The sequence below is a fragment of the Hyperoodon ampullatus genome (genome assembly GCF_949752795.1).
Source record: "Hyperoodon ampullatus genome assembly, chromosome: 15".
NCBI classification, from domain to species: domain Eukaryota; kingdom Metazoa; phylum Chordata; class Mammalia; order Artiodactyla; family Ziphiidae; genus Hyperoodon; species Hyperoodon ampullatus.
In genome coordinates, this window is record NC_136928.1 from 63,883,890 (window position 1) to 63,908,539 (window position 24,650).

At 48.6% G+C, this 24,650-nt stretch overlaps 1 protein-coding gene across 1 annotated transcript in view; it reads left to right on the plus strand.

The window, feature by feature from the left end:
* Nucleotides 1-418: 418 nt before the first annotated feature.
* XDH (xanthine dehydrogenase) overlaps nt 419-24,650 on the plus strand; it is a gene marked incomplete at its 5' end in the record, with an annotated part of 61,738 nt that continues 37,506 nt past the window's right edge. The window contains 11 exons of the mRNA XM_079721510.1: nt 419-460; nt 7,090-7,147; nt 10,100-10,196; nt 11,504-11,612; nt 14,747-14,873; nt 15,828-15,889; nt 19,139-19,207; nt 19,526-19,612; nt 20,646-20,787; nt 23,018-23,110; nt 23,689-23,840. Coding sequence (XP_079577636.1) covers nt 419-460; nt 7,090-7,147; nt 10,100-10,196; nt 11,504-11,612; nt 14,747-14,873; nt 15,828-15,889; nt 19,139-19,207; nt 19,526-19,612; nt 20,646-20,787; nt 23,018-23,110; nt 23,689-23,840 — 1,038 coding nt within the window. The remainder of the gene's footprint in view (nt 461-7,089; nt 7,148-10,099; nt 10,197-11,503; nt 11,613-14,746; nt 14,874-15,827; nt 15,890-19,138; nt 19,208-19,525; nt 19,613-20,645; nt 20,788-23,017; nt 23,111-23,688; nt 23,841-24,650) is intronic.

A 24,650-nucleotide genomic window follows, 5' to 3' on the forward strand; every position in this document is an offset into this window, starting at 1 on the left:
AGGGTGTGAATCATCTCTATTGCCATGACTGTCACTATGACCATGGCCCTTCCGCCTTCTCCGTCTTCAGCAAGTGGGAGAATGAAGCAGGTTCTGTGAGGGTGGTGCCTAAGACCCACAGTCATCTGGCACCAAGGCATCCTCCTTGCTGATATCTGCCTGTGTCTTCCTCTGTGCTCTTCCACACAGGTGTTGGGGGTGTGATTTGCTGTGTGTGATTGCATTTTCCTTGATTATGTAAACGGCTGTCTTTTGCCAAGAACTCTCCATGCTCCGAAGCTCTGAGCTTGGTCCCTCCCATCGGCTGACTTCATTTCATTTTTTGGGAGGCGTATTTTTCAAGTTGCAGAGCAGTAATAACTGGCAGTGCCTCTTGGGCATAAGGTACCTGGAGTTCAGGGACCCCCAACCCGTGACAATGACAGCAGATGAGTTGGTTTTCTTTGTGAATGGCAAAAAGGTAAGCAGAAGCTGACCTTTTCTCTGGTTTCCCTGATCCCCGGGAGGGATGTGTGTCCTCTGGAAAAGACCTGTTCTTGTTCTCTCTCTTTTGTGTTCTCCCTTATTTGTTCGCCTTCTTTCTTTCTCTCTCTTCCTTCAAAGCTGTTGCTGCATTTGGGGTAACACTGGGGAAAGAAGACCTTCTCAGGGTTAGAACACAGTCAAGATACTCACAGGGCAAAGCAGTGATGGGGAGGGAAGTGAGAAGAAAGGCGTCTGTGAGCTCTACCCGTGCTCCCTGCCACCTCTTCGCGGTAATAGAGACACTGGCAGGAAGCTGAGAAAGGTGGACAGGGTTCTAGGTGAGATTGGAGGTCACCTCCATTTCTGTGTTTAATCAAATGTATCCTAAAGCTTTTGTTGCTTTCTTTACTGAGAAAAGGAGCAAGAATGTGTTTTCTTGCAAATCTCAGGGTATAAGATGTACACAGCTTTGATTCTGATATTTATCTGTGTAAATGTAACAGCTAAGTTGTGTGAGGACATATACTGACATCTTGTGGCAAGCCGCAGTTTTTATTTCTTAAAGGGCACGATTTTCTCCTCCACCTCCACCCCACACTTAGTTATACATTTAAATATTGCAAACCTCTTACTTTGATAAAAATTGCTCACTTGGATTAACTTCATTGGTCCACAGGGACCTAGGGAAGGTGGGGATGGTAGGGCAGAGGGCGGTCTTACAATAAGGGTACCAGTCCTTGCAGCACTGGCAGGGTGAGAATCTTTGCAGATTTTAATGCAGGTGCAGGGAGGAGAGGGGGCAAGCACATCACATTGTCTCCACTGTCCACTTGCTCTCCCTACACAGGTGTTGAGGTGCTTGCATCTGCTTCAGCTCCCTTGTTGGAAAGGAAAGCGACAGTAAAAGGGTAGCCTTGGTTGCACATTGTGAATGGCCGTGTGCACAGTATGAGTGATGATTATACCCCGTCGTCAGAGCAATTTTATTTGTTTTGCAACATTGGCAATTTTGAGTTGAGAAACTGGGTGACTTTGGAGGCAATTTTCAAGAACTAAAATGCATCTAGTGCTTAAATTGTCAGGATATATTTGGGTGAGTAGCAGGGGAATCCCATGAGCTGTCACAATGTCAGTGCTCCCAGGACTGTTGGATTCAGTTTGAGTGGTATCACTGGGTGGCCCTGGGAACTGGGGTCAGCTGTGCTCTTCCAGGTGCAGAGCTGTCTCTCTGTGCCGACTTCTTTTCAGGATTGGCCTCTGGTAGCAAACTAAGAGGCAGGGCAAATCTTCCTTGTTGGTGGCTGTGAGACTTGCAGCCAAGAATTCCAACAACTTTGTCACATTCAGCAATTACATTGTAGAGATTTAAGAAACAGTTGTTGAATTGGCTTTCTCGACCCATTACTTACACAGTGGCATCTTCGTGGCATTTTTCTAAGCAATTTTTATATTGGGTGAGCAAACGGATTCAGTGACTTCCAAAGCACAGTCAGTCTCACCCTAAGGTTTGATTATTTATTAAGTCATCAGTTCACGTGTGACGGTACAAGCTTCTGTTCTTCTTTGGGGACAGTTTGCTATGATGCACCAGATCTAGAAGCAAGCATTTCAAGGTGAATCTGGTTTGGTGAAAATTGTTTCCCCACGTATTTTATTTTCACCTTAGGAAAGCAATTTAAAATTTGTAGATAGTATCATTACATCAAACCCTACTATCTCTTTTTTTTTTTTTTTGTGGTACGCGGGCCTCTCACTGTTGTGGCCTCTCCCGTTGCGGAGCACAGGCTCCGGATGCGCAGGCTCAGCAGCCATGGCTCACGGGCCCAGCCGCTCCGCGGCATATGGGATCCTCCCAGACCGGGGCACGAACCCGTATCCCCTGCATCGGCAGGCGGACTCTCAACCACTGCGCCACCAGGGAGGCCCCAAACCCTACTATCTCTTGAAGCTTCTACTACTACAGGTTTCTGTGATGAATATCAGTGCTTTTAATTTTATAAACACGCAGACTTTTTTTTTTTTTTTTTTTTTTCGCGGTATGCGGGCCTCTCACTGCTGTGGCCTCTCCCGTTGCGGAGCACAGGCTCTGGACGCGCAGGCTCAGCGGCCATGGCTCAAGGGCCCAGCCGCTCCACGGCATGTGGGATCCCCCCGGACCGGGACACAAACCCATGTCCCCTGTATCTGCAGGCGGACTCCCAACCACTGCGCCACCAGGGAAGCCCAACACGCAGACTTTTGAGAATCTGCTGGAAAGGTGGTGAGGCAATGCAAGGAGGGATGAGGTGAAAGCAGCGCTATAAAAACTAGACCAAGCAAGGGAATTCCCAGTCAAATAAAGACAGCTGTAAGTTTCTTCCCAATTCTATTCCCAAGATATTCTAGATCTTTTGTTACCAGATATTGTGCGAGGAGGTTACCAAAGAAGCTGTTGGTACTTGGTGACTCACTCTTAAATATGAGCTTCCTACTCTCCCTGTTTCAGACCACTGTCCAGGATTCTGTCTTCACTCGCTGTGGTCCTGGAGAGGGTGTAAGATGTAAATGATCAAATACCTCAAGGGCCTTCTGTAGTGCTGACAGGCCTTGGTGACTATGGTTTCCACATCTGATCTAGAGTCAGAGTCGAAGGGAAAGAGCTGCCCAGGATTTTGGTATCACCGCAGTGACCGTCCTCTTGGAGGACAGGATTCTTGTTTTTCTGAACAGTCACTCTCTGGTTAGTGGAGATGGTGGCCCGTAGAGGAGTCTGGGAAGATTCGGCATGTAGGGTGCAGCTGAAGGTGTCCAGGAGTGACCCCCACGAGAAGCAGCGGTCAGTGATGAAACAGCACTCACTCAGTCACCCACTCACCCACCCACCTACCCATGTCATCAACATTTACAAGCTCCTCCCAGGCCTGAGCCTATGGGACACATATGCACTGGAGGAATACAATCTCTAAGACCAGGCACTTACCATTCAGGAGTTTATGAACTAGTTGGCAAAGTGAATTGTGATTAGGTAAGGTACCATATTCCAAAATGTATTTCAAAGAAAAGTATCCCCACCAGATACTCTTCTTAGATATTCCTAGACCACTTTGTATAGTGTTGGCACATAGTAGGTGCCCAATTAATGTGGGCAGAATGAATGGATGACTATTAAAACCCTGAGAAACCCTCTACTAAAGAAAGTTATTTTTCAAACTTTGTACTTTAAAGGTATTTTAAATTTACAAGGAAGTTGCAAGAAGAATACAAAGAAATATTAAATAGACTTGCCCAAATTCAACACCTAACATTTTGCCACATTTGCTTTAACATCCTCTCTTTAAGTATACATACATGTGTATAGATCTATACATATAAATAGATATATAGATATATGAATACATAATGATATATATATTTATGCATGTAATTAATTGGAATAAATACATAAAGTATAAAATTTTCTTTCTGAACCATTGAGGATAAATTTCAGATATCAGGGACTTCCCTGGTGATCCAGTGTTTAAGAATCCTCCTTCCAATGCAGGGGATGCAGGTTCAATCCCTGGTCAGGGAACTAAGATCCCACATGCCGCAGGGCAACTAAGCCTGTGCACTCTAGAGCCCATGCACCACAACTAGAGAGCCCACTTGCCGCAACTACTGAGCCTGCATGCTCTGGAGCCCGCATGCCACAACTAAGACCCAATGCAACCAAGTGAATAAATGAAAAATAAATAAGTATAAAAAATAAATTTTAGATATCATACTTCTCTATCCCTTAAACTAAGAATAAGTGTATTCTTACATAACCACAATCTAATTATAAAAATCAGGAAATCTAGTGTTAATATAATACTAGTCTAATCTATAAACTTTATGCAGAGCATTATTCCAAGTTTCCCAGTAAAGTCATTTATGGCTTTCACCCCCCAATCCCAGGATCCAGGATCATGCCTTGTACTTAGTTGTCATATCTCTTTAGTTTCCCTTAATCTGGAACAGCTCCTTAGCTTTCCTTTGTCTTTTGTGACATTGATGTTTCTGAAGAGAACAAGCCATTATTTTTTTAAATGTCCCTCATTTTGAGCTTGTCGTGCTTTCTTCTAATTAGACTCAGAGTCTGCATTTTGGGCAGGATACCAGAGAATTGACATGTCTTTCTTGGTGGATTATATCAGGAAGCACATGTTATCGGTTTTCCCCATTATTTGTGATGTGAACTTTGATCACTCAGTTAAGGTGGTGTCCACCAGTAATCTTACAATCTCCACTGTAAGATTATTCTTTTCCCTTTATAATTAATGAATAATCTGTGAGAAGATACTTTGGGACTATGTAAATACCTTGATTATCAAACTTTCATCTGCTAGTTGCAGCATCCATCCATAATTCTTGACCAGATCAGTTATTGTGCTGAATTACAAAATGGCCACCCAAAATGGCCACTAGTTGGTATTCTTCTGTCAGGAAGAACTTTCCTTTCTCTCCTACTTGCTTGTTTATTTATTTATGATCGGTTTGGACTTATGAGTTTCAATTCTAGTTAATGGTTTGTAATCCACTATGGCTATTATTTGTTTTGGTGCTTGAGTTTTACCAGAGCAATCTGTTTAACCCAGCATCTCCTAAGCTCACTTCCCCACAGTGTTTTTCTTTTAGAATACACATTTCCTTTGGGCATCCTTTTGAGAGAGGGTTCTGTGGAGTTTGCTGGGACAAACACTGCAGCCATGCCATGAGAGTGGTCTGGTCATTCTCTGAGGAATTCAAGGAAGATTGGACCACTTGTGGCTGGGGTGATAGGGAAGTGTTTGGGGTCTTCTAATAAGTCAAGATGCAGGTGAAAGAGGAATGGAATGGCCAAAGGCACAGGAGTTAGAAGGTTTAAGTTGTATTTTCACTGGAGTATGAAGACCAGCTTGGCAGGGAAGCAGGAGGGGGACAGGCTGAAAATGAAGACTGGGGACACATTGAAAAGGGTCTTGAAAGACAGCCTAAGGAACTTGGATGCTACCTTGAATATGTGGGAGGTCACTGAAGGCACTGAGCAGAGAACTGACGGGATGTGATAAACGGAGAGCAGCAGGGCAGGAGGAAGGGGAGGCAGGAGCCTCTTAGTAAAAACTAAGAGGACCTTATTGCCGTCTATGAAAAAGGTAATAAAGATTTTTATTTTGTGCATTTACGATTTCATTTCCAAGAGAAAAGAAACAACTCCTTGTGTGAAATTCGTAATCAGGAAAATTTGAACAAGCTGTACCTGTGGGGTGTCATCATAAAAGAAAATTAATTTTATCTTCCGCTTTCCTTTAAACTTTATTCAAAGGGTAAATTTTGGTAGTTTCATGACCTTCTGGATTACTCTTAGTGAGCAAAAAATCCTATGGGCAATTATAAGCTGCCAAACACAGTTTCATTTCAAGACAGAGAGGAGAGGGTAGTGAGAAAGGTCTTATTTACTAGGTGCTGGTGTAGGATGGCTTCCCACTGCTGGGAACCTTCAATTGCAAGTCTCATGACATGGTGTGGGGGGCTGTTTTCTCAGTCTGGCTGTTCTCCCTCAGCCTCCAGTTTTGGGAGGTCCACTCCACACAGACTCTGATGGAGGTCGCATCACCTCCTGTAGTCAGTCTTTCAGGAATGATTTAAACACCTCCAAGCACGTTCTCTCTCTCACATATGGCCTGTGCTAGGTCCACGGCACAACAATTTCACATCCTTTGCTCTTCCAAACTCTGGAAGTGCACATCAATCCTTACACTACAATTCTTCCTCACCTTGTCTGGTAAGACTTTCTCTATCTTTTAGCTAAGCCAGACCACCATATGCCCTGCAGCATGTGAGCTTTACATGTAGGGCTATAGAAGCCCCTCATGAAGTCGGAGGTGTGAGGCAGATACCTCCTCCTCCTACTTTAGGAAGATGTGAGACTCATCATGCAGGTCTCTCTAAAGAAACTCTTATCACACATTCTCTCCCCTTAATCATCCCAATCACCCAGACCCTTTTAGGCTTGATGATGCATGAGGAGAAGTGAAACAGGTTTTCATAGATTTCCTTTGATGATTTGCATCTGAAACTAGCACCACACCCCATGGACAAACTTTCTGCCTTATTGAACATTCTGTTTGTGGGCCTTTGGTTTGAGATTTCTCCTCCATTTCTAACCTGTGTTAGTGCTGTTGACTGTGATGACCCAACGCAGACCACACTCTGCTATGAGCACAGGTCGGCAGACTGGCCGTCCACTGTCTGAGAGTCCACCCTCCAGGATGCAAAGCCAGAGGTCTGCATGCCACCGCTCCCAGCTGTCCCTGGCGTTCACAAATGTGTTCCAGCAGCTGGAAATGAAATGACTTGTTCAATTTGAAGGGAACTTTGCCTTGGTCAGCCCAGCACGGCTGGCGCCGTACCTAAGTGCTCTGTGGTGGGTCCAGAGCTGAGCACTAATGCAGAATTTTACAATTGCAGCGTGTCCGCAGGTACACGATTTGGCTTGCAGCTAATATGCTCATCTTATAGAATTAAGAAAAACACCTTCGTTTTCATGATATATGTAGCACATCGCCATTAACTCTACAAATTCTTGGGTGAGACGATGACTAAGTATACCTCTGATATAGTTTTCTTTGGTGTTTGCTTTTATAGGTGGTGGAGAAAAATGCAGATCCAGAAACAACCCTTTTGGCCTACCTGAGAAGAAAATGTATCCTGACTTTGGAGCAGGGGTGAGGGAGAGGGAGCACTTGGGGACTCATTCTCTGGGCCTTACGCCATTTGCTAGTGACTGGTCTGGAGGCCGTGAAGTGCAGAGGAAAGAGCACTGGGTTAGGGCTCTGGACCCCCGTGTCTTAGTTGCAACTCTGCCACTTGGTAGGTAGCTCTGTGACCCTGGGAAGTCATTTGAGCCTGGTGGGTCTGAAATTCTCAGCTGCCGAGTAAGAATATGGTTCTTGATGTTCTTTAAGTCTCCTGCATTTAAGGTTCTAGTAATGCCAAGGTTTTACCCTGGGCCTGTAAAACAAGCAGCTCCAAAAGACCCTCCTTAGCTCTGGCAAGCTTCATGGTCATTCCCCTCCCCCCACCCCCAGGAGGAGCAGGGTGTGCCTCAGCGGACCTTTGTTAATACATAAACGGGCTTCCCAGGCAGGGTTTCTAGCTCTGCGAAGGTGGAGGGAAAGTCAGGGGAAGGGGTATTTTTTTGGGGAAAGGATGCCGGAGGTGGGAATCGTGTAGAGGCACCATCCGCTGTGGGAATGGCAGGCACTGGGAAGCATGGGGTGGGGGACTCCTGAGCAGGGTTGGGGTGCTGCTGTGCTCCCAGAGTGGGGAGGGCTTCTGTAAGAGCCCCCATCCCTTCTGTTCTTTCCTAGTAGGCAAGTATTCTGAGGCCCTGGAACAAAACCAGCAGTAAAGCTAGCATAGGAGCTAACATTAATGGCACTGACTGCATATGGGTGGAGTTCAAGGTGATTTATGTAGGCTGTCTCACTGATTCACAGCGATCCCTTTAACAGAGGAGGAAGTGAGGCTGGATGTGGTAAGGGACACACCTCCCCCTCGTGTGTTCTGGGCAAATGCTGGCAGACCTGGACTGAAGCCGGGAGCCATGCTCTGAACTTCCCACCCACACTGGAAACTCTCTAGGGGTCTGTTGTAGAATGATACTCATCCTGACCTCTGTCTATAAACCCCTGTGACTCCCAGAGGCAGGGATGTCCGCTGGCTCCTTGCAGCGACATACTTTGGAACAACAAAGGATCGTTTCAGCACCCTCAGAAGCCAGCCTGGAATCCATGGCCTTGCCTCTGGTTCTTTCACCTCCTATCAGATAGTGGCTGGCTCTAGTGTACTTTGTCCTGGATTTTTGACCTGGCGGGGGCAGGTCTGGAGGTTCACAGCACATGGACCTGATGGTGTTTTTTGTAGACCTGGAGTCACTCAGTGGAGTCAGGGGACTGCATGGGACTCCATTTCCAGCCCATCTACCTGGGTGGTCTGGAAAGAGAGTCTCACTTTTAGAGATTGACGTCAATTTTAGATTTCTAATACAGTTTTGAAGACCTGACAGCCTCAGAAATTCCTGATCCTAGCAGTTGGCTGGTTTAAAGGCCAAATCTCAAATGAAATCCAAACCTGAAAGTTGGCATGTAAATATGAAGTCCTCATGGCTTGCTGCTGCCTGTGTTGAGAGTTGATTTGTGGGAGTTGCAGGCAAGAGAGAAGACCCTAGCCTTGACTTCCACCCTGGCTTCCAGAAGGATGCCCAGGCTAGCAGAAGACCTCTAGACTACTTCGGGCTGCTTCCATTCATCCTCATGTGCCCCTAGAGTGGTCTACACTGCTGATCTCATACGTCCAGACTAGTGAAAAGAATAACTCGAGATCTAGAGATCCCTCCCCAGCTGTGCTTTAAAAGAAGCAGCAGCATGGTGGGGGAGGAGTCAGATGGCCGTGTTTGTTCCCTGACACTCAAGGTAACACAAGTGACTGTCACCTTGCAGGGAGCACATTACATCTTGGGTCTCAGTCTTTCCTCCCTTTGTTCATTCGTTCGTTCATTCGTTTGTTCGTTCCTTCGTTCCTTCCTTCCTTCCTTCCTTTCCTTCTTTCTCTCTTTCCCTCTCTCTCTCTCTTTCCCTCTCTCTGTCTTCCTTCCTTCCTCCCTCCCTCTCCCTCTCTTTCTCTCTTTCTTTCTTTCAGCAATTCCTGCCCTACCTGCTAACCACATTATAGTGACGATCAAACGGGTCCATGGGTGTAGCTGCTTTCCAAGTAGAAGATGCTTTATCATTGTTAGTTATTAATTTTATCTTGAAATTAGGGAAGTGACCAGGGATAATAGCCTCAGCTCCTTCCATCTTCAGTAGGAAGATAGATGGCCTGGAGGCCTGTGGGCCTGAGGGAAAAGCAGCAATGGAGCCTGTGTGTCCCAGGGAAAGAGGCCACCATAACTGCTGTTCTCCAGAATAGCCTATTAGTTAGGCACTTTTCAACACAAAGTATCAGAGATTTTGTTTCCCCCAATATATAAGAGGTGGCTCCAATATTGGTTTCTGACCTCAAAAATATCTTCATTTTAATTTCCATTCACACATCCTATGGGATGGATATTCAGAAGCCCCTGGTCCAGCCTTAACTTTGGTCCCTGGACTTCATCAGTCCAAAAGGTTTGGCTGGGGAATGAGGGAAGCCGAACTCAGCAAGTCCCATGCTGGCTTGAGTGGCTTCCTTGCATGACCAGCTGGGGTGCTGTGAGGGCTGGCCCACATACTCAGTCTTTGAGGGGCCTGATTTACCTGCCCAGTGAGACCACAGGGTTGGGGGACTGTTAAGACCACACCTAGAAGACCTTGATCCCAAGAAAATCTCCAGGATTGGAGAACAGTGGAACTCCAGTCCCAGGGGGTGACACATGGGCGCTGGTGCCTTTCCTTTTCTGTACAATGGAACTGGCCTCATTCCCTGCTTCCCCGGATGCAGGACAGCCTGTCTGAATGGGAGGCCGTGTGGGTCTGCTGCCTCCCGGGTTGAGGTGCCTGAGCCTGTGTGTGGACGAATGGTTCTTCACTCGAAGCTCAGTCCAGACATTTCCCAGCAGCCCAACAAAGACATTTTTTTTCTCTGAGTTCATATTCTTTAACCCTTGACCATCCAGTGGGGCTGAGAGGGACAAAGCTGGGCTGCGGAGAAGGCGGCTGTGGGGCTTGCACGGTGATGCTTTCCAAGTATGATCGTCTCCAGGACAAGATCATGTATCCTTTGCCTGCTGGCTGATGGCCTTTGAGGACTATTATCCAGGGGTCAGCTTTTGAGTGAGTGTGCGTGTGTGTGCATATATGTGTAAGCCCCTGTGTTTCTAAGTAGACTTTGATCATGAAGAGGGATATTATAGAATGATGTCTTAGGAAGTATCTTCCTGGCTTATAAATATGGACAAGATTCTGAACTGCTGAAAAAAATCATCTTTTTACAATTCAGACTTATATCACATCCCATGAAATCCTTCAGTAGGCCTCCATTGCCCCCAAATTAAAGTCCAATCTTTTTGTTCAACATGTGAGGTCCTTCAGTTTTCCCCACCTTCCCTCTCCAGTTTTCTTTCTCTTCGTGGGTCCAGCACTCTGTTCATGCAGAAACAATTGTGAACTACCAATGCTCCACGCCCATTGATTTCTTGGTCTTTGCAGAAGCTGTTTCCCATCTTGAATGTCCTTTTCTCAAGGACTTCTCTACCTGGCCAACTCTTACTAGCACTTTAGGACTGGGCAAAATATCACCTCCTCTAGGAAGCCTTCCTTGACCTCCCAAAATTGGGTTAGGTGCCCCTTGTCTCTGCTGGTGCCATGGGGCCCTGTGCATAGCCCTCCTGAAACACTTACCGTAAAATATTTAAATTTCATCTTCACACTGGCTTCTATTTTCCTGAGTTGAAGGCAAGCTATTAGAGGACAAAGATTCCATCTTATTCACCTTTATTTCCTCAGCCCTCAGCAGGGTGCCTGGCACTTGGTTGGCCTTCAGTAACTGATGTTGTCTGTATGAGTGAATGAGCGATGAATAAAGGGATGGATGTGGGGAAGCTATTTCTAAGGGGTTGGTGTCCCATGTCACCTGGGGATTTCCCCTCCCTCTTCCCACAGAGGAATGGGAGAAATGGAGGTGAGTGAAAGCAGAGAAGCAAAAGTGACAGGAGGTTCTGAAATTGAAGTGGCTAAGGATGAGCCCTGCAGAGAGAGGAGCACATTTTGGGCCTGGAAACTGCCAGAAGCTTCCTCTTGACTCAGCCTCCAGTGTTGGGCTAAGAGGCAGCTGAAAGTGACCCTGGCTCCCATGCTCCAGCTCAGAGGCCTAGGGTGCACCGATGTCTGACTCCACAGGACGCTGGAGGGGCTCGGGCGCAGAGTCTTGGGTAGAGAGGTGAGGACACCTGTAGAAAAGACAAGAACATAATGTAGAGTGAAGAGAAGTGACACAGGCATCACAGATCTCCTAGACCCTGCACTCAGGTCTGCTCTGATGACCTGAGTGGTCAATGGAATGACCTTAATTTGGGTTCCAGTCACTTTTCTGCCAATGCCTGCCTGGCCCCCATCTGCTCCTTGCACCATGTTGCCGTGACAACTGTGGAAGGAATCGGAAGTACCAAGACGAGGCTGCATCCTGTGCAGGTAACCAGAGACTCTGACCAAGGCTGCAGACTTGCTCTGGGTTGTTGGGCTGAGTGTCACTGCCCGGGCAAAGGTGGCATTCTGGCCCAGCCACCTCCCCAGATCCTCTTGGAGGTGAGGGGATGGCTGTGAGGCAGAAAGTGGAGGCACCCGAGCCTGAAGCTCCCTCCTGTGTCTGGGTGGATGGTGACATTGCATGCCCCATGGGAACCAAGAGGTCAACTGGATCTGGCGGCTGGTAAGTCCAGCTGTGTCAGAGCTGGAGGGCGGAGGGGCAGGGGAACTTCCTCACCTTGTGCCCGAGTGGGCTTAGGAAGCCCCCTTGCCGTCTCAGATTGAAGATTCCAAATGCTCTGTGCCCCTTGGTGAAAAACCCACCTACTCCCTGCTCCCTCTGGTGGTAATTTCATTGCACCTCTCACCTTCCACCCATGGATCCTATAGACATGGGCTCATTAAAATGGAGGTTAGCAAGGTTTGAGTCAGAGAACAGAGACACATGGGTGTCTGACCAGTGCTTTCTCGCTGATGGTATCAGCCACCTGAGGATGAAGCGAAATTGGGAACACTTTGGGGAAGAGTGGGCAGTAGTCTGAGGGCTTTGTGGAGAGAGAAAGGATGCTCGTAGACAAGGTGGAATGGAGCCCATGTGGGAGCAGAGCACAGTGGGAAGGAAAAGCCACTGTTCCCGGTACTTACGTTTAGGGAAACTGAGGCAGGAGGTCCTTAGGAGGTTGCATCACGGAAGGTGCCTGAACCAGGCCCTTTTCTTAATCTTCCCTTGACTGTGTCATTCAGATCCTGCCACCCTTGTGCCCTTATGTGAGTCTGGAGCCAGGGTTGCCAGTTGAACAAATTAATTATACTCCCTGGAGGGAGCATCTTGGGCCAGTCACGTGGGGTCAGAGCGCGGTGGGGTGGTATTGCTTCACTGCCATGTCTTTGCTTCCTAGGCAGGAAAAGGGCAGATTACTAAACTTGTCCAACCTGCAGCAGATGTGAGAAGATTAATGAGGGCTTGTAATTTTCTTTGAAACATAGATGAAAGAAAGAATAAACCGTTTAAACACAGGGATCCTATCCATACAATGAGGCGAAAACCCTCTCTTTCCAATGGCACAGATCCTTATCCCTGATGTACTTCTTTTGGCTCCAAATAAGCTGTAGATTCCACTTCCCCTTGTCCATTTATGTTTTTCTCTTGGCTTCTACAACACCACACTTTCCTCATTTTCCTCCTACCTCCATGCTTGCACCATGTACAGCTCTTCCTCGGCTCAGTCCCTAATTGCTGCAGCACCCTGGGCTCTGGCCTGGGCCCCATCTCTTCTCCACCTTCACACTCTCCTGAGGTGAGTTTAATGCCATCTACATGTGAATGCATCATCTTTGTATCTTCAGCTTCGACCTCTCCTCAGAGACCAGACTCCTATTTCCAGCTGCCTACTTGAATCACTAGATGGATGTCTAATCTCAAACTTAACAAAACCCTATTTCCCCCCCAACTTCTTTCTTCCCTGGTCTTCCTCCATCTGAGTCAGTGGCAAAAGCATCCACCCAATTGCTCAAGATAAAAATCTAGGAGTCACCTATGATTCTTCCTCTGATACACCACACCCAATCCATCCAGAAATAGTAACTACTCTACCTCCAAACTTTACAATGAAATCATTTTTTTTCTCTGTTTCCCCCATTAATGTTTGGTTTAAGTCACTATCTCCTCTTGCCTAGGCCACTTTAGTGTCCTGTTCTCTGTTTCTTCTCTTGCCCCTACAACTATTCCCTGCCCAGCAGCTAGATTGATTCTTTAAAAACACAAATTCAATCATATCAAGCCCTGCTGAAATTCCTCTTAAAGGTCTCTCATTATCACACCCAGAATAACAATCCAGATCCCTAACCCTGGCTTATGAAGAGCTGCATGGACTGGCTGCTGCCTATTCCCCCAGCTGACCTCCCTTGTCTCAGGATTCCATCCACCCTCGCCTTTCAGCAGCTCTAGTGCATCAGACTTTTGCACTGTCTGTGCTCAGGGCCTTTGCACTCACTGTTCCCTCTGCCTGGGATACACTCTTCCTTGCTCCAAATTATGTCATTAAGTTCAACTCAAAGGTCACTTTTTCAGAGTGGCTTTTCTAACCACTCCAAATAGCCACTAGTCACTCTGGGTCATGTCCTCTTGTACTAATTCTCTACATAGCACTGACCTCCACCTCAAATTTTCTTCTTTGTTTTTGTCAGTATTTCCCCTATTAGGATATGAGCTTCATGAGACCAGGAACCTCATCTCTCTTCTTCACCCTCTGTCCCCAGTACCTTTACCACTCCTGGTACATAATAATTTCTCAGTAAATATCTGTCAAATGAATGACTATCCATGCTAGGCACTGGGGATACAACATTCTAGCAATTTTACTTAATGTAAGTTCCAAGAGAGATTCCCAGAGATTAAAAAATAGTGTAGATGAGGAGAATCTCCTTGTAATAAAAATCTTGCAGGTTTGAATGAAAATTCTGTGACATTCAATGCTTTTAGTGAATTCTATCTCACACATTTCCCAATTCTTAAGTCCCCACCCATTGGACTTCAAGGATTGCCTTCACATAAGAATACAGCAGCATTCTAATTTGGAATAAGATGCGTTCATTTGGTTGATTTTGGATTGTGGGGTAGTGTAGCTAAAAGAACCTGACACAGCTCTTGCATTCACCATGTGTGATCTTGCATACACCTCTTAAATCTCTGAGCCTGCTTCCTTCTCTCTCTGGTGAAGGGAATGAAGGGTGGGAAGCCCCTCTGGCTTTAACAGTCGTGGTTCTTTGAGGGGGCTGTCCTATGAGTAACTCCCATGGGTCGACTCCTTCCTCTATGCCAGGGATGATGTGAAGAGTTTTACGTGAATGATCTCACTGAATCCTCTAAGTGCTAGGATGGTCCTAAACCTATAGACAAGGCTTAGTGAGGCTTGGTAACCTGGCCAAGGTCACAGCTGGGAAGTGGCGGCACTACGATGTGACTTCATGCGGTCTGCTACCCTACACTGCCTGTTGACGTGGGCTGGCTCCAGTTGAGTCATGAGGGAGCCTGGGAGGGGTTCTGCAACACAGGTGTCTACGTCATCTGCCCCTTTTAGGAAAGAATCGCCAAAAGCCACGGCTCGCAGTGTGGGTTCTGCACCCCCGGCATCGTCATGAGCATGTACACGCTGCTTCGGAACCAGCCCGAGCCCACTGTTGAGGAGATCGAGGATGCCTTCCAAGGTATGGGCCTTGAGGCAGGGCCCGGGAGGTGGAGTGGCAAGTGGGGCTCTGAGGAGGGCAGGGCAGGGCCAGGGTGGATGCCAGGAGTGGACTAGGAGTTCCAGGCACTGCCTTTTGAGGGAAAGGCTCAGGCCATCCCACCATGTTGGTTACGATTGACTGGAAGGGTGGTGCTTTCTTAATTGGAAGAACACTTGGGTGGTTTGGAGACCTTCTGGGGTCTCCTGCCTTAGTGTTCATCTTCCTGAGGTGTCTTCCTGCTCTCACCCTGTGCTAGGATGGGGTAGCCATGAGTGGCCGGAGTGGGAGGAGATCGTTTGGGAAACCGCACAGAAGCTAATGACATGGCGCCTTCCCTTCCTGCTTCCTCAGAGCAGGATTCTGCAGGGCAAAGGCCACATATGAGGAAGGAGGCCATGACTCTGAGCCTTGAGCAGGGACTGGCTTCCCACTTTGCCTTCTGTGAGTGGGCCCAGATGGTTGGGCCTGGTGTCTGTTCCTCTGAACTGAGTAGAGAAGGCTCCCCATTCATTCAATCCATTTTAATGCATCATTTATTCAGTCAGTTATATGAAGTCCTATCATATGTCAGGCACTCTACAGGGGACAGGGGACACAGGGATGAAAGACCCAGTCCCTCCTCTCAAGTAGCTTGTACTCTGAAGGGGAAGAGAGCTTATAATGTAGTTTGATAAGCTCACTGATAAAGCTATGACTAGGCACCATGGGAGGACTTAGGAGGAGCACCTGTTTCAGTCTAGGTATTCTAGCAAGGCTTCCTGGAAGAAGTGGTAGATGTTTTGAAGTCAGGGATACAAGCAGGAGGAGGGTCATTCCAAGCAAAGAAAATAGAATATGTGAAGAGAGCATTTAACTGATCTGGGAGCAAAGGCACAAACCCCTTAGCTGCCCCGGGGCCTGCGCTGACACTGCAGCTTTTTCCTTGGCCCACAGGAAACCTGTGCCGTTGTACAGGCTACAGACCCATCCTCCAGGGCTTCCGGACCTTCGCCAAGGTAAGTTGGGGCCCTGGGACAGCAATGGCCCTGCTCCTGAAGCAGCAACACTCAGCAATCACAGCTGGGAGGGATGCCATGGGCCTCTGGGTTACAGAGAAAAATGATCAGATGGCCAGCTGGCGGGTCCTTCTGCCGCAGGTACCTGGCAAGGGCGTTGGGCTCTGCCGTTCTTACTCTGGGGGGTGGAGGGAGGTGGTGGTTCTCATCAATAGCACGGAGACCTTTCTTCCAGGGAAGGCCTGAAGAACTGGTTACTGGAAGAGACATGCTGCCTAAGAGCTAATTTCCTCCAGGGCATTCGGGCTTGGCATCCTTCCTTGGTGACTGGCATGCTCAGCCCATGGCACAGGTGCTGAACGTGGCATTTAATAACAGCCCAGCGTGACTCAGCACTCGAGTCTCTCCTCCTTTCCTGTCCCGGCTGCTTTCTGCAGCTGGCCCTCTGCTGGGTTTATGAAACTACTAATTAGATCTTCAGACAGTGTGTGAACCCTGTAGTGTTCATATTACTCTATGAGAAACCACTGCTGGGGTGCATGAGCCTTGATTACATAAATGCAGACACACACCTGTCATCTGGCGAGGAGGCGGAGGGCTAGCTTCTCCTTTCTTGGCTTAATCTCCCCAGATTTTACCTGATTTCCCAGCTGGGTCAAGTTGATCCTGACTCCAATCAAACTGTCTCGTCTCAATTTGATTCTGGGTTAAGGGGAGAGTCACAGACTCCTGTGCCTTTCACTGACTTTTAGAGTTGGTACAGTACAAAAAGGAGTATTGTGTCCAAATAGCCCAAAAGGGTGGAGATGGAGATGGAGCCTCTAAGGATGGAAAATGCCACATCCTGGTGAATGCTGTTGATGATGAGGAACCAGGAGGTACGGATGTAAATGAAAATGATTGAAAGCTTAGATTCAGAATCTGCAGGCCTGGGTTCAGATCCCATTCCATCTCTTAACTGGTGCATGATATTGGGCAGATTTCCTTGTTTCTAAAATGGGGATTGTAACAATACCTACCTTACAGTGCTTGTGGAAAGTACTTAGGACAATGCCTGGCACATCTTACATTTTCAGTAAATGGCAACATAAATTATGATGCTGGTACATTTTTTCCATTACCCATATTTGATCTCCATGTATTGCTTAGGCTTCCCTGAGAACCAGGGATTGTTAAACTTGTGCGTGTACTTATTTTATAGGAGGCTTCTCAAAGAAATACAATCTGACCAGCTCCCCTAGTTTCTCCAGAGAGAAGGGCTTTTGAGTGTAGCTGACAATTATGCTCCTTCTGTGGGTCAGAGTTTTATTATCATGTACACAGTTCCTGAGTCTATTGTGACACCGTGGGAGGAGGTGAAATGCACCCCCTTCACTCCAGCTGCCTGGCAGCATAGAGCCGAGCAGAGTAGAGCCGGGTGCTCCAAGCAGGCAAAATGACTGGCGCACAGAATGTGCTCAGAAGCTCATGCATATTACTCATTGGAGGCCCTCAAGGCCTTTATTCAGAGCCTTTTAATTGTTACCTTACACACAGTTCTAAAAAGCTCATCTATCTCGTTTTCATGGCCATAGCACACACCGCAAGAGGGTGAGAAGAGCATGCTATAGCAAGGCAGCCTGTTCACAGCAGGAAATGACAACATTCATCTAGCAGCAAGGAAGGAAATGGGGGAACCATAAAAATAAGCCCAGTAGTTTTAGCCTACTGAGAAAAGTGGAAATCTCTCTGGGGAAAAACCCTGGCCTTATCCAACCGCAGTAGACCTTGAGGGCAGTGACACATTATTGTACGTTACAGTAATTTATGTCAAACACATCAATGAATTATCAAGGAAGAAGATCTAAATAAGAAAGTGCTGACACTTTCATTATCTGAATAATCCACTTTTGCGAATTACATCCTTCCCCACAGGACCAGGTGAGGGAGGCTGTTGTCTTACTGTACGCAGGGCCTGGTAATTTTCCACATCACTCCTCCAAAAAGAGAGATGCGCAGAGGCCCTCTCCGTTCTGTCCAAAGACAGAGGGGAAGGGCAAGGTGTTGGTGTGGTGGTATAAAATAGACCGAGCCGCTCTGAGATCCAGCGGCAAAGCAGTGAATGCAAGAGGGGTCTGCACGCAGGGCAGCATGTGCAGGGGGGTTGAGGCAAGTCTGACAGTGCTTGCACGTTCTCAGAGGCTACACCTTTGGCCTCCTTGGCCCTCTGACAACTTCCTTGAGTACACTGGTGGGTGGTGACTCACCCTTTGGGAAATGTCGGCATGAATGGTGTCTTCCATGATTCACATAAGGAAGGGCTACTCCCAGCCTGCTCCCCCAGGAACGGCTGCCCTGGAAATGGGTCTAGGTCTATGCCTGGGAGTTCCCCCACTTTTGCCTCTTAGCACAACTCCACGATTCTGTAGTGTCTTCTGGGGCCCTGAGCTGAGACTCCTGCCTCCTTGGGCTAGATCAGTCAGGTGAACACACCCTTTCCCACCTTCAGTGCATTGGTTTTGGGAGATAGCAATCTGGGCTGCATTCTGTGCTCCGCCATTGGCACCCCAAGAGGTCCTGAGCAAGTCCTTTCCCCGTAGGTTATGAGTCATCAGACCTGTACACATCCTCCAGAACAGGCCTGCAGTGAGGAATAGAGTGTGAGCTTTCTGGCGAGAAGTGCCTGATAAGGAGTGGGAAGGCCATCAGGCACACTGGCCGGGCACACCTCTGGTCCTGAACATCTTTGGCAGCAGCCCCACAAAGACTCCAGCCTGGGAGGCGCCCAACGAATTCCCATAGAACTTGATGGTTTAGAAGTAGAGGCATGAGGGGCTTCCCTAGTGGTCCAGTGGTTAAGACTCTGTGCTTCCCCTGCAGGGGACGCAGGTTGGATCCCTGGTTGGGGAACTAAGGCCTCCTCAGGAAGCAGTACTGAAGAGGAATGTGGGCACAAAGAGATGATTTGATAAAATAGGACTAGCTTTTATGGAGAAATTTTCTCATAATTAAATATCCCTGCTGCTTCCAGGAGAGGTCCTGTTTGTTTATTCTCAAGTTATTTAATCTACATTAACCAAGTGAAAGTAGTTAAAGCAGAGGCCTTTCCTCTGTGCAGAGGCAAGTGGGATGGGGTGGGGTATCTGCTGTTCCTTTTGATGCTGGACTAGGTATCATACCCAGATTTCATTTGATAGTAATAATCTAGGTTCTTTAGCTTCTGTGAAAACTCTCCAAATATCTTTGTGTGAATGTTGGTCATCTCTCTAGGATGGTGGATGCTGTGGAGGAAATGGGAACAACCCAAACTGCTGCATGAACCAGAAGAAAGACCACAATGTAAGTGGATCCTTTTCAGCCTGGAAGCCTGAGGGCCGACCTCAGATCAAAGGAGCCAGTGGGCTCTCTCCACACTCTGGGCAGTGGTGGCTGGAAGAGGAAACAGTTACGCCCCAACCATGAGGGTGGTGGATGTGTACAGTAGCCCTGGATCCTCTGTCAAGACCTCCTTGTCCCTTCTTCCCAGGAGATACCAGCTCCTCCACCAGCCTGCTGGGGTCTGTGGATGAGCTCGCTTGGACAGAGGGCTAGTCCAGCCCTGTGGGGCATTTTAAAGGAGGGGACAGTGTATCACTCCTCTGTCCCCTTTTCCAGCAGGTCATTCTCTCGCCATCTTTATTCAACCCAGAGGAATTCATGCCCCTGGATCCCACCCAGGAACCCATCTTCCCCCCAGAGTTGCTGGTAGGTGATGCCCCATGAGCCCCTGGGGATCTGTTGGGTCCCACTTGTACCCACTGGGGCCTTTGTGTCCTCCTTGTCCTGTAGGTTTCAGCCTGAATTTCCCTTCCTTTCTCTGACACCCAAACGTCAAGTCCCTGTGCCACATACTCCCACAGGGACCCACACTTCTCTCCTTCTCACACGTGTCACTCTGAGGGAGTGGATCCCTTTGGCACACTGTGTACAGTAACAGGAGCTCCAGAAGTATTTGGTGACCTCCTGGCTAAATCTCATGTATAAGCCCTCAAGCAATCCATTCTTCTTTCTGTTAGCAGTCCATGTATATACGAAACAAACAAAGAGAGCTGTGTTCAAAGGACACAATCCATGGCCTGCAGCCACGTCTTAAGGACACCTCTCATGGCTGCTTTCTCACCTTGATGATTCTGCTCCTTGACTCCAACACCATGACCAAAATAATAATAATAATAATAATAATCAAGCCACTCTCAAGGTTTCTCAAGTGCAGATTTCTCAGGGGGTGGTGAGCTCATGAAGACTGCTTTATGAATTCAACAGGCCAGAAAGAACGGCTTTGCAGCAGACCGCCAGCATATCTTTCTCTGGATTGTGAAACCTTGAAAAACTATCAGTTTGATTTGGGGGTTTTCTCTCTCAGCCCTGCATCACCCCTCATGCTCTAGAGCCAACCTTCCATTGCATTCCCTTCTGATCCCCCTCCCGTACCTCCTGGAGACAGTGTGGGACAGTTCAAGTCACCTTGCGGCAGTGACCTTCAGCAGGTCCCATAACCTTGATCCTCGGGTTCCTCCTTCACCTGTAAGAGATGAGACTAACAGTGCCTCCTTCACTGCGATTCCTGCCTCGATACATGGTGTTCTCCCTCTCTTCTCCCCTGACATGCATTTCCCGTCTGAAGTCAGTATTAAACAAACCCATAGTAGAGTTGATCCCCTTGCAGACTTAAAGCAATGGCCCTGGGAATGGCAGTGGGGAGGAAGAGGCAACACAGTAAGAACACTTCATTTTCCAGAGGCTGAAAGACATTCCGCAGAAGCAGCTGCGTTTCGAAGGGGAGCGTGTGACCTGGATCCAGGCCTCGGCCCTGAACGAGCTGCTGGACCTCAAAGCGCAGCACCCTGAGGCCAAGCTGGTGGTGGGGAACACGGAGATTGGTAAGGGCGCAGGGTGGCCCTGGGCCAGTCTGCCCAGTTCAGCCCCTGTGGCTGTGTGTCCTCTGTGTGTCCTCTTCTGCCCTCACTTCCCCATTTCATATGTGGAGTAATGACACCTCCTCTAAGGGTTGTTCTGAGCACTAACGGAGCTCCTTGCTGACTGTTCTCCGTAAGCACCGACAGGGAGCCTGCTCTGCACTGGGTACTCTGGGAGAGCCAGGGGTGCCCAGATCACCTGGACCAGACCCCTTCCCTTCAGTATCTCCCAGTCTAAAGGCGGAGGGAGCAACGTAGCTCACGTGTCTGGGCCGGTGCCTGACGGACACTAGGGGTTCCATAAAGGTCACTCTCTTGCCCTCCCTTTTCTGGGGGTGATGTGGTAAGGCTAGGGAGAGGAGATGTCCAAGTGTGACTGTGCTGTGTTGCCCATGACTGTGGCCACCTGCCGTGGTGCCACCACCTGGGACGTGAGGCCCACAGTACGTGAACAGGTCAAGGAGACCCCAGATGCGCAGCTCTCAGGCTTGGTGCTTGAAGACACAGGAGCGGAGGTGCCCAGGTCCCTGCTTGTCTCCATCCACTTATAAACCTGGCTTGGCCCGTTTCCACTTGGCTGGACCCAAGCCCAGTGAGGATCCAAGGAGAGGATGGTGGCACAGCCGAGATCTGCCTCAGAGGAACCCTGGTTTGGGGGGACTTGACATGCTTTTAAGCAGCCAAGTCCAGCTTGTGGGGGACTCCTGGCTCTGGCTCTGGGGGGGACCCCCCGAGCCCTGGATTCTGGTTGGTTCTTCAGCCACAGAGAGGAGGGCCTGGCTCAGATCTGTGCTGGTGAAGTGCTGAGTTGGGCCACCCTTGGGAGCACAGGTGCTGTACAGAGTCCCCTGCTGCAGTAATGTGCCACATCAGGATGGCAGGGTGGCCTGTGAGGCGTGCCTCAGGTGATATGACCACAATGGCTGGCCTGTGTAGCCATGACCCAAGGGCCCAGGGTCCCATGAGTTAGGGTGGAGAATGACTGGCTGGAAGAATATTTGGGGTCCTTGGGTATATGACATGTTCCTCGCCACGAGTCACACAATGTCCTGGGCTCAGTTAGATTCTAAGAGAAAGGCATTCACGAAGATGTTATAAGCTCCAAGTTAGAAATAATTGCTTAAGACCATATGCCACAGCTCTACCTCCCTCCCTCACACACACACCCCGCACAGTGTAACCACCTACCGCCATGACGTCGGGGGAAGTGGGTCATAGAGAACCCCTTATCAAAACGAGCCACTTAGTGCCTCCATCTGCATTCTTTGCCCTACGAGCTGATATTCAAACAGGCCAGACTCCTCAAAGCCTGCACCTCCCTTCAGAGACTCTCAACAGCACCGGAAAGCGGGGGCGGAGGGGTTGATGCACAGACATTTCCTTCTTACCCTTTTCCATCTACAGCCCTGTGGGCGGGGCTGGGAGAGGTGCTGTGCTAACTGCGTCTGAGGAACAGAAGCAGGTCTGTTCGCAGAGGTTTCTAACTTGATTCACTGGAAGGACAGAAACCAGACACAGACATTCGGTCCCACCAAGCCATGCACCTTAAGAACTCAGACGAATATTGGGGACTGGGAGGCCAATTTGAAGTGTTCTCTCTCAGTCAATTTTCCTTTTTTGTCTGAATGTTAGACTTTCATATCATATTACTATTACATCCCAATTCTAATAATTGCTCCGGTACTGAAATATGCCCATTCTTAGCTGTGTAATTTGGGCACGAACCTTAACCTCCCTGTGCCTCAGTTTTTTCATCTATAAACAGAGAAAATCACAGTATTTCATAGTGTTATTGTGAGGATTAAGTGAGTTAAAATATGTAAAGTGCTGAGAAGCGTTCCTTACTTATTTTCATGCCCTTTTTCTAATATTGTGATTAAACACACACGCACATATGCACACACGCACACGCACACACGCACACGCGCACACACACACACCACACACACAAATTCAAGTTCATCTTATTTGAATTCCGATGGGTTTTTTTGAGAGGGAAAGACATAGCTTTCAGGCTGATTGTGCGGAAACTGCACTTACTCCCACATCTCGTCCACTGCACCCCTAATCCCAGGTCACCCACGGAGCATGTTACGATCGTGAATATGTCCTCCGTCCTGTGTGCAGTGGTGGGGAAAAATGTCCTGGTGATAAACAACAGACCTATAACTTGAGGCTTCTTGTTTCTCTTCAGGCATTGAGATGAAGTTTAAGAATCAGCTGTTTCCTGTGATCATCTGCCCAGCCTGGATCCCTGAGCTGAATTCAGTGGAGCATGGACTGGAGGGTAAGGGGAAGTTTGCCTGAGCCCACAGAGGGGCCGGGATGCTGGAGGTGGGTCATGCGGGGGGGTGGCGAGTGCCAGGAAAGACTCCTCTTTGGCTCCCACCTGCATTTTTGGGAGCTGCCCTGCATGGGGAAAGCGGGCACCCTCAGTGCCCTCCTCCTCGGAGCATCCATGGTAGGGTGCCAGCGGGCAAGGGGCTTGGGATTCTCCATAGTTGTTCTCTATCCTGGCTGCATGTTAGAATCGCTCATGGAAATAGGCGGTAGGTGGGGGGAGTTTTGGGGTGCTTTTTAAAAAAATGCCAAGACTTCACCCTCAGAGATCTGATTTTATTGAGTTGGGAACCACTGGTTTAGAGAAACGAGCACTCTGGTTGTAGGGTCAACAGGCCTGGGGTTGAGTCCTGGCTCTTTTATTAGCTGTGTGGCATTGGGCAGGTCACTTGACCTCTCTGGGCCTTAATTTCCTCATCCATATAAGGATGTGCATCCTGGTTTAGCCTTACTGGGGTTGCTGTGTATGGAAGTGCTTTCCAGGCTGTGATGGGGATCGCTGTCACTCCGAGCGTGTGTTCCCAGGTATCTCCTTTGGAGCCGCTTGCTCCCTGAACTCTGTGGAAAAGACCCTGCTCGATGCGGTTGCTAAGCTTCCCACCCAGAAAACAGAGGTGTTCAGAGGCGTCCTGCAGCAGCTGCGCTGGTTTGCCGGGAAGCAGGTCAAGTCTGTGGCGGTGAGTCCCTGTTTAGGGGCCCAGGATGCACGTTTTCATCGCAAGATGAGGGGGGCTAGTCCGGACTCTGCTGCAGCCCCAATGGGTGTCAAACTTAAGTGCTTAGAATTGCCTGGGGTGTTCGTTGAAAATGCAGATTCCTGGGCCCCACCCTCAGAGCGTCTGGAGTGGAGCCCAGGGGTCAGGGTTTAACAAGCCCCACAGGTGTTTCTGATGAAGGTGGCCTGCGGGCCACCCTTGGAAGCACCCACACTGTGACTCGGTCTTTACCCCTGAGGTTGGAGCCACCTGCCCCCCTCTTCCTGGACTTGGCCGAGGCTGCCAGCAGGTGGGTGAGAGATAAGTTAGGGAGAAGCCGAAATAGGAAGGGGGACTGCCTTTCAGAGCTGGGGAGAGAACCAGAGGTAGACCCCCTGAGAGGAGGGAGAGGCCCACCTGCTGACTGTAATAAGTCTTCAGACTAGTCCCCAAATTCTGGGTTTGCAGACGGCGTTCTCACACCTGGCGCCATTTCAGTCTCACAGTTGTTGATGGAGTTGGGAGAAAAGCTGGCCCTTCCATTCCACTGCCGTTGTTGTTTTAAATTAGAACAAAAAACAAAGCGAAACAGCCTACTCCCATCTCATCACCCTACCCCAGGCACCTGCCTCCTTTGATTACAGATAAGGAGACATAAACCCAGAAAACTCTACTGAGTTCCCAAGCTCAGATGCAATCTACTTCTGGGAAGGATTTTTTTTTTTCCTGGAGCAACTGGTTTTCTTCCTCTTTTCTAATAATAGGAACCCTGTGTCTGATTCTCCTTACATT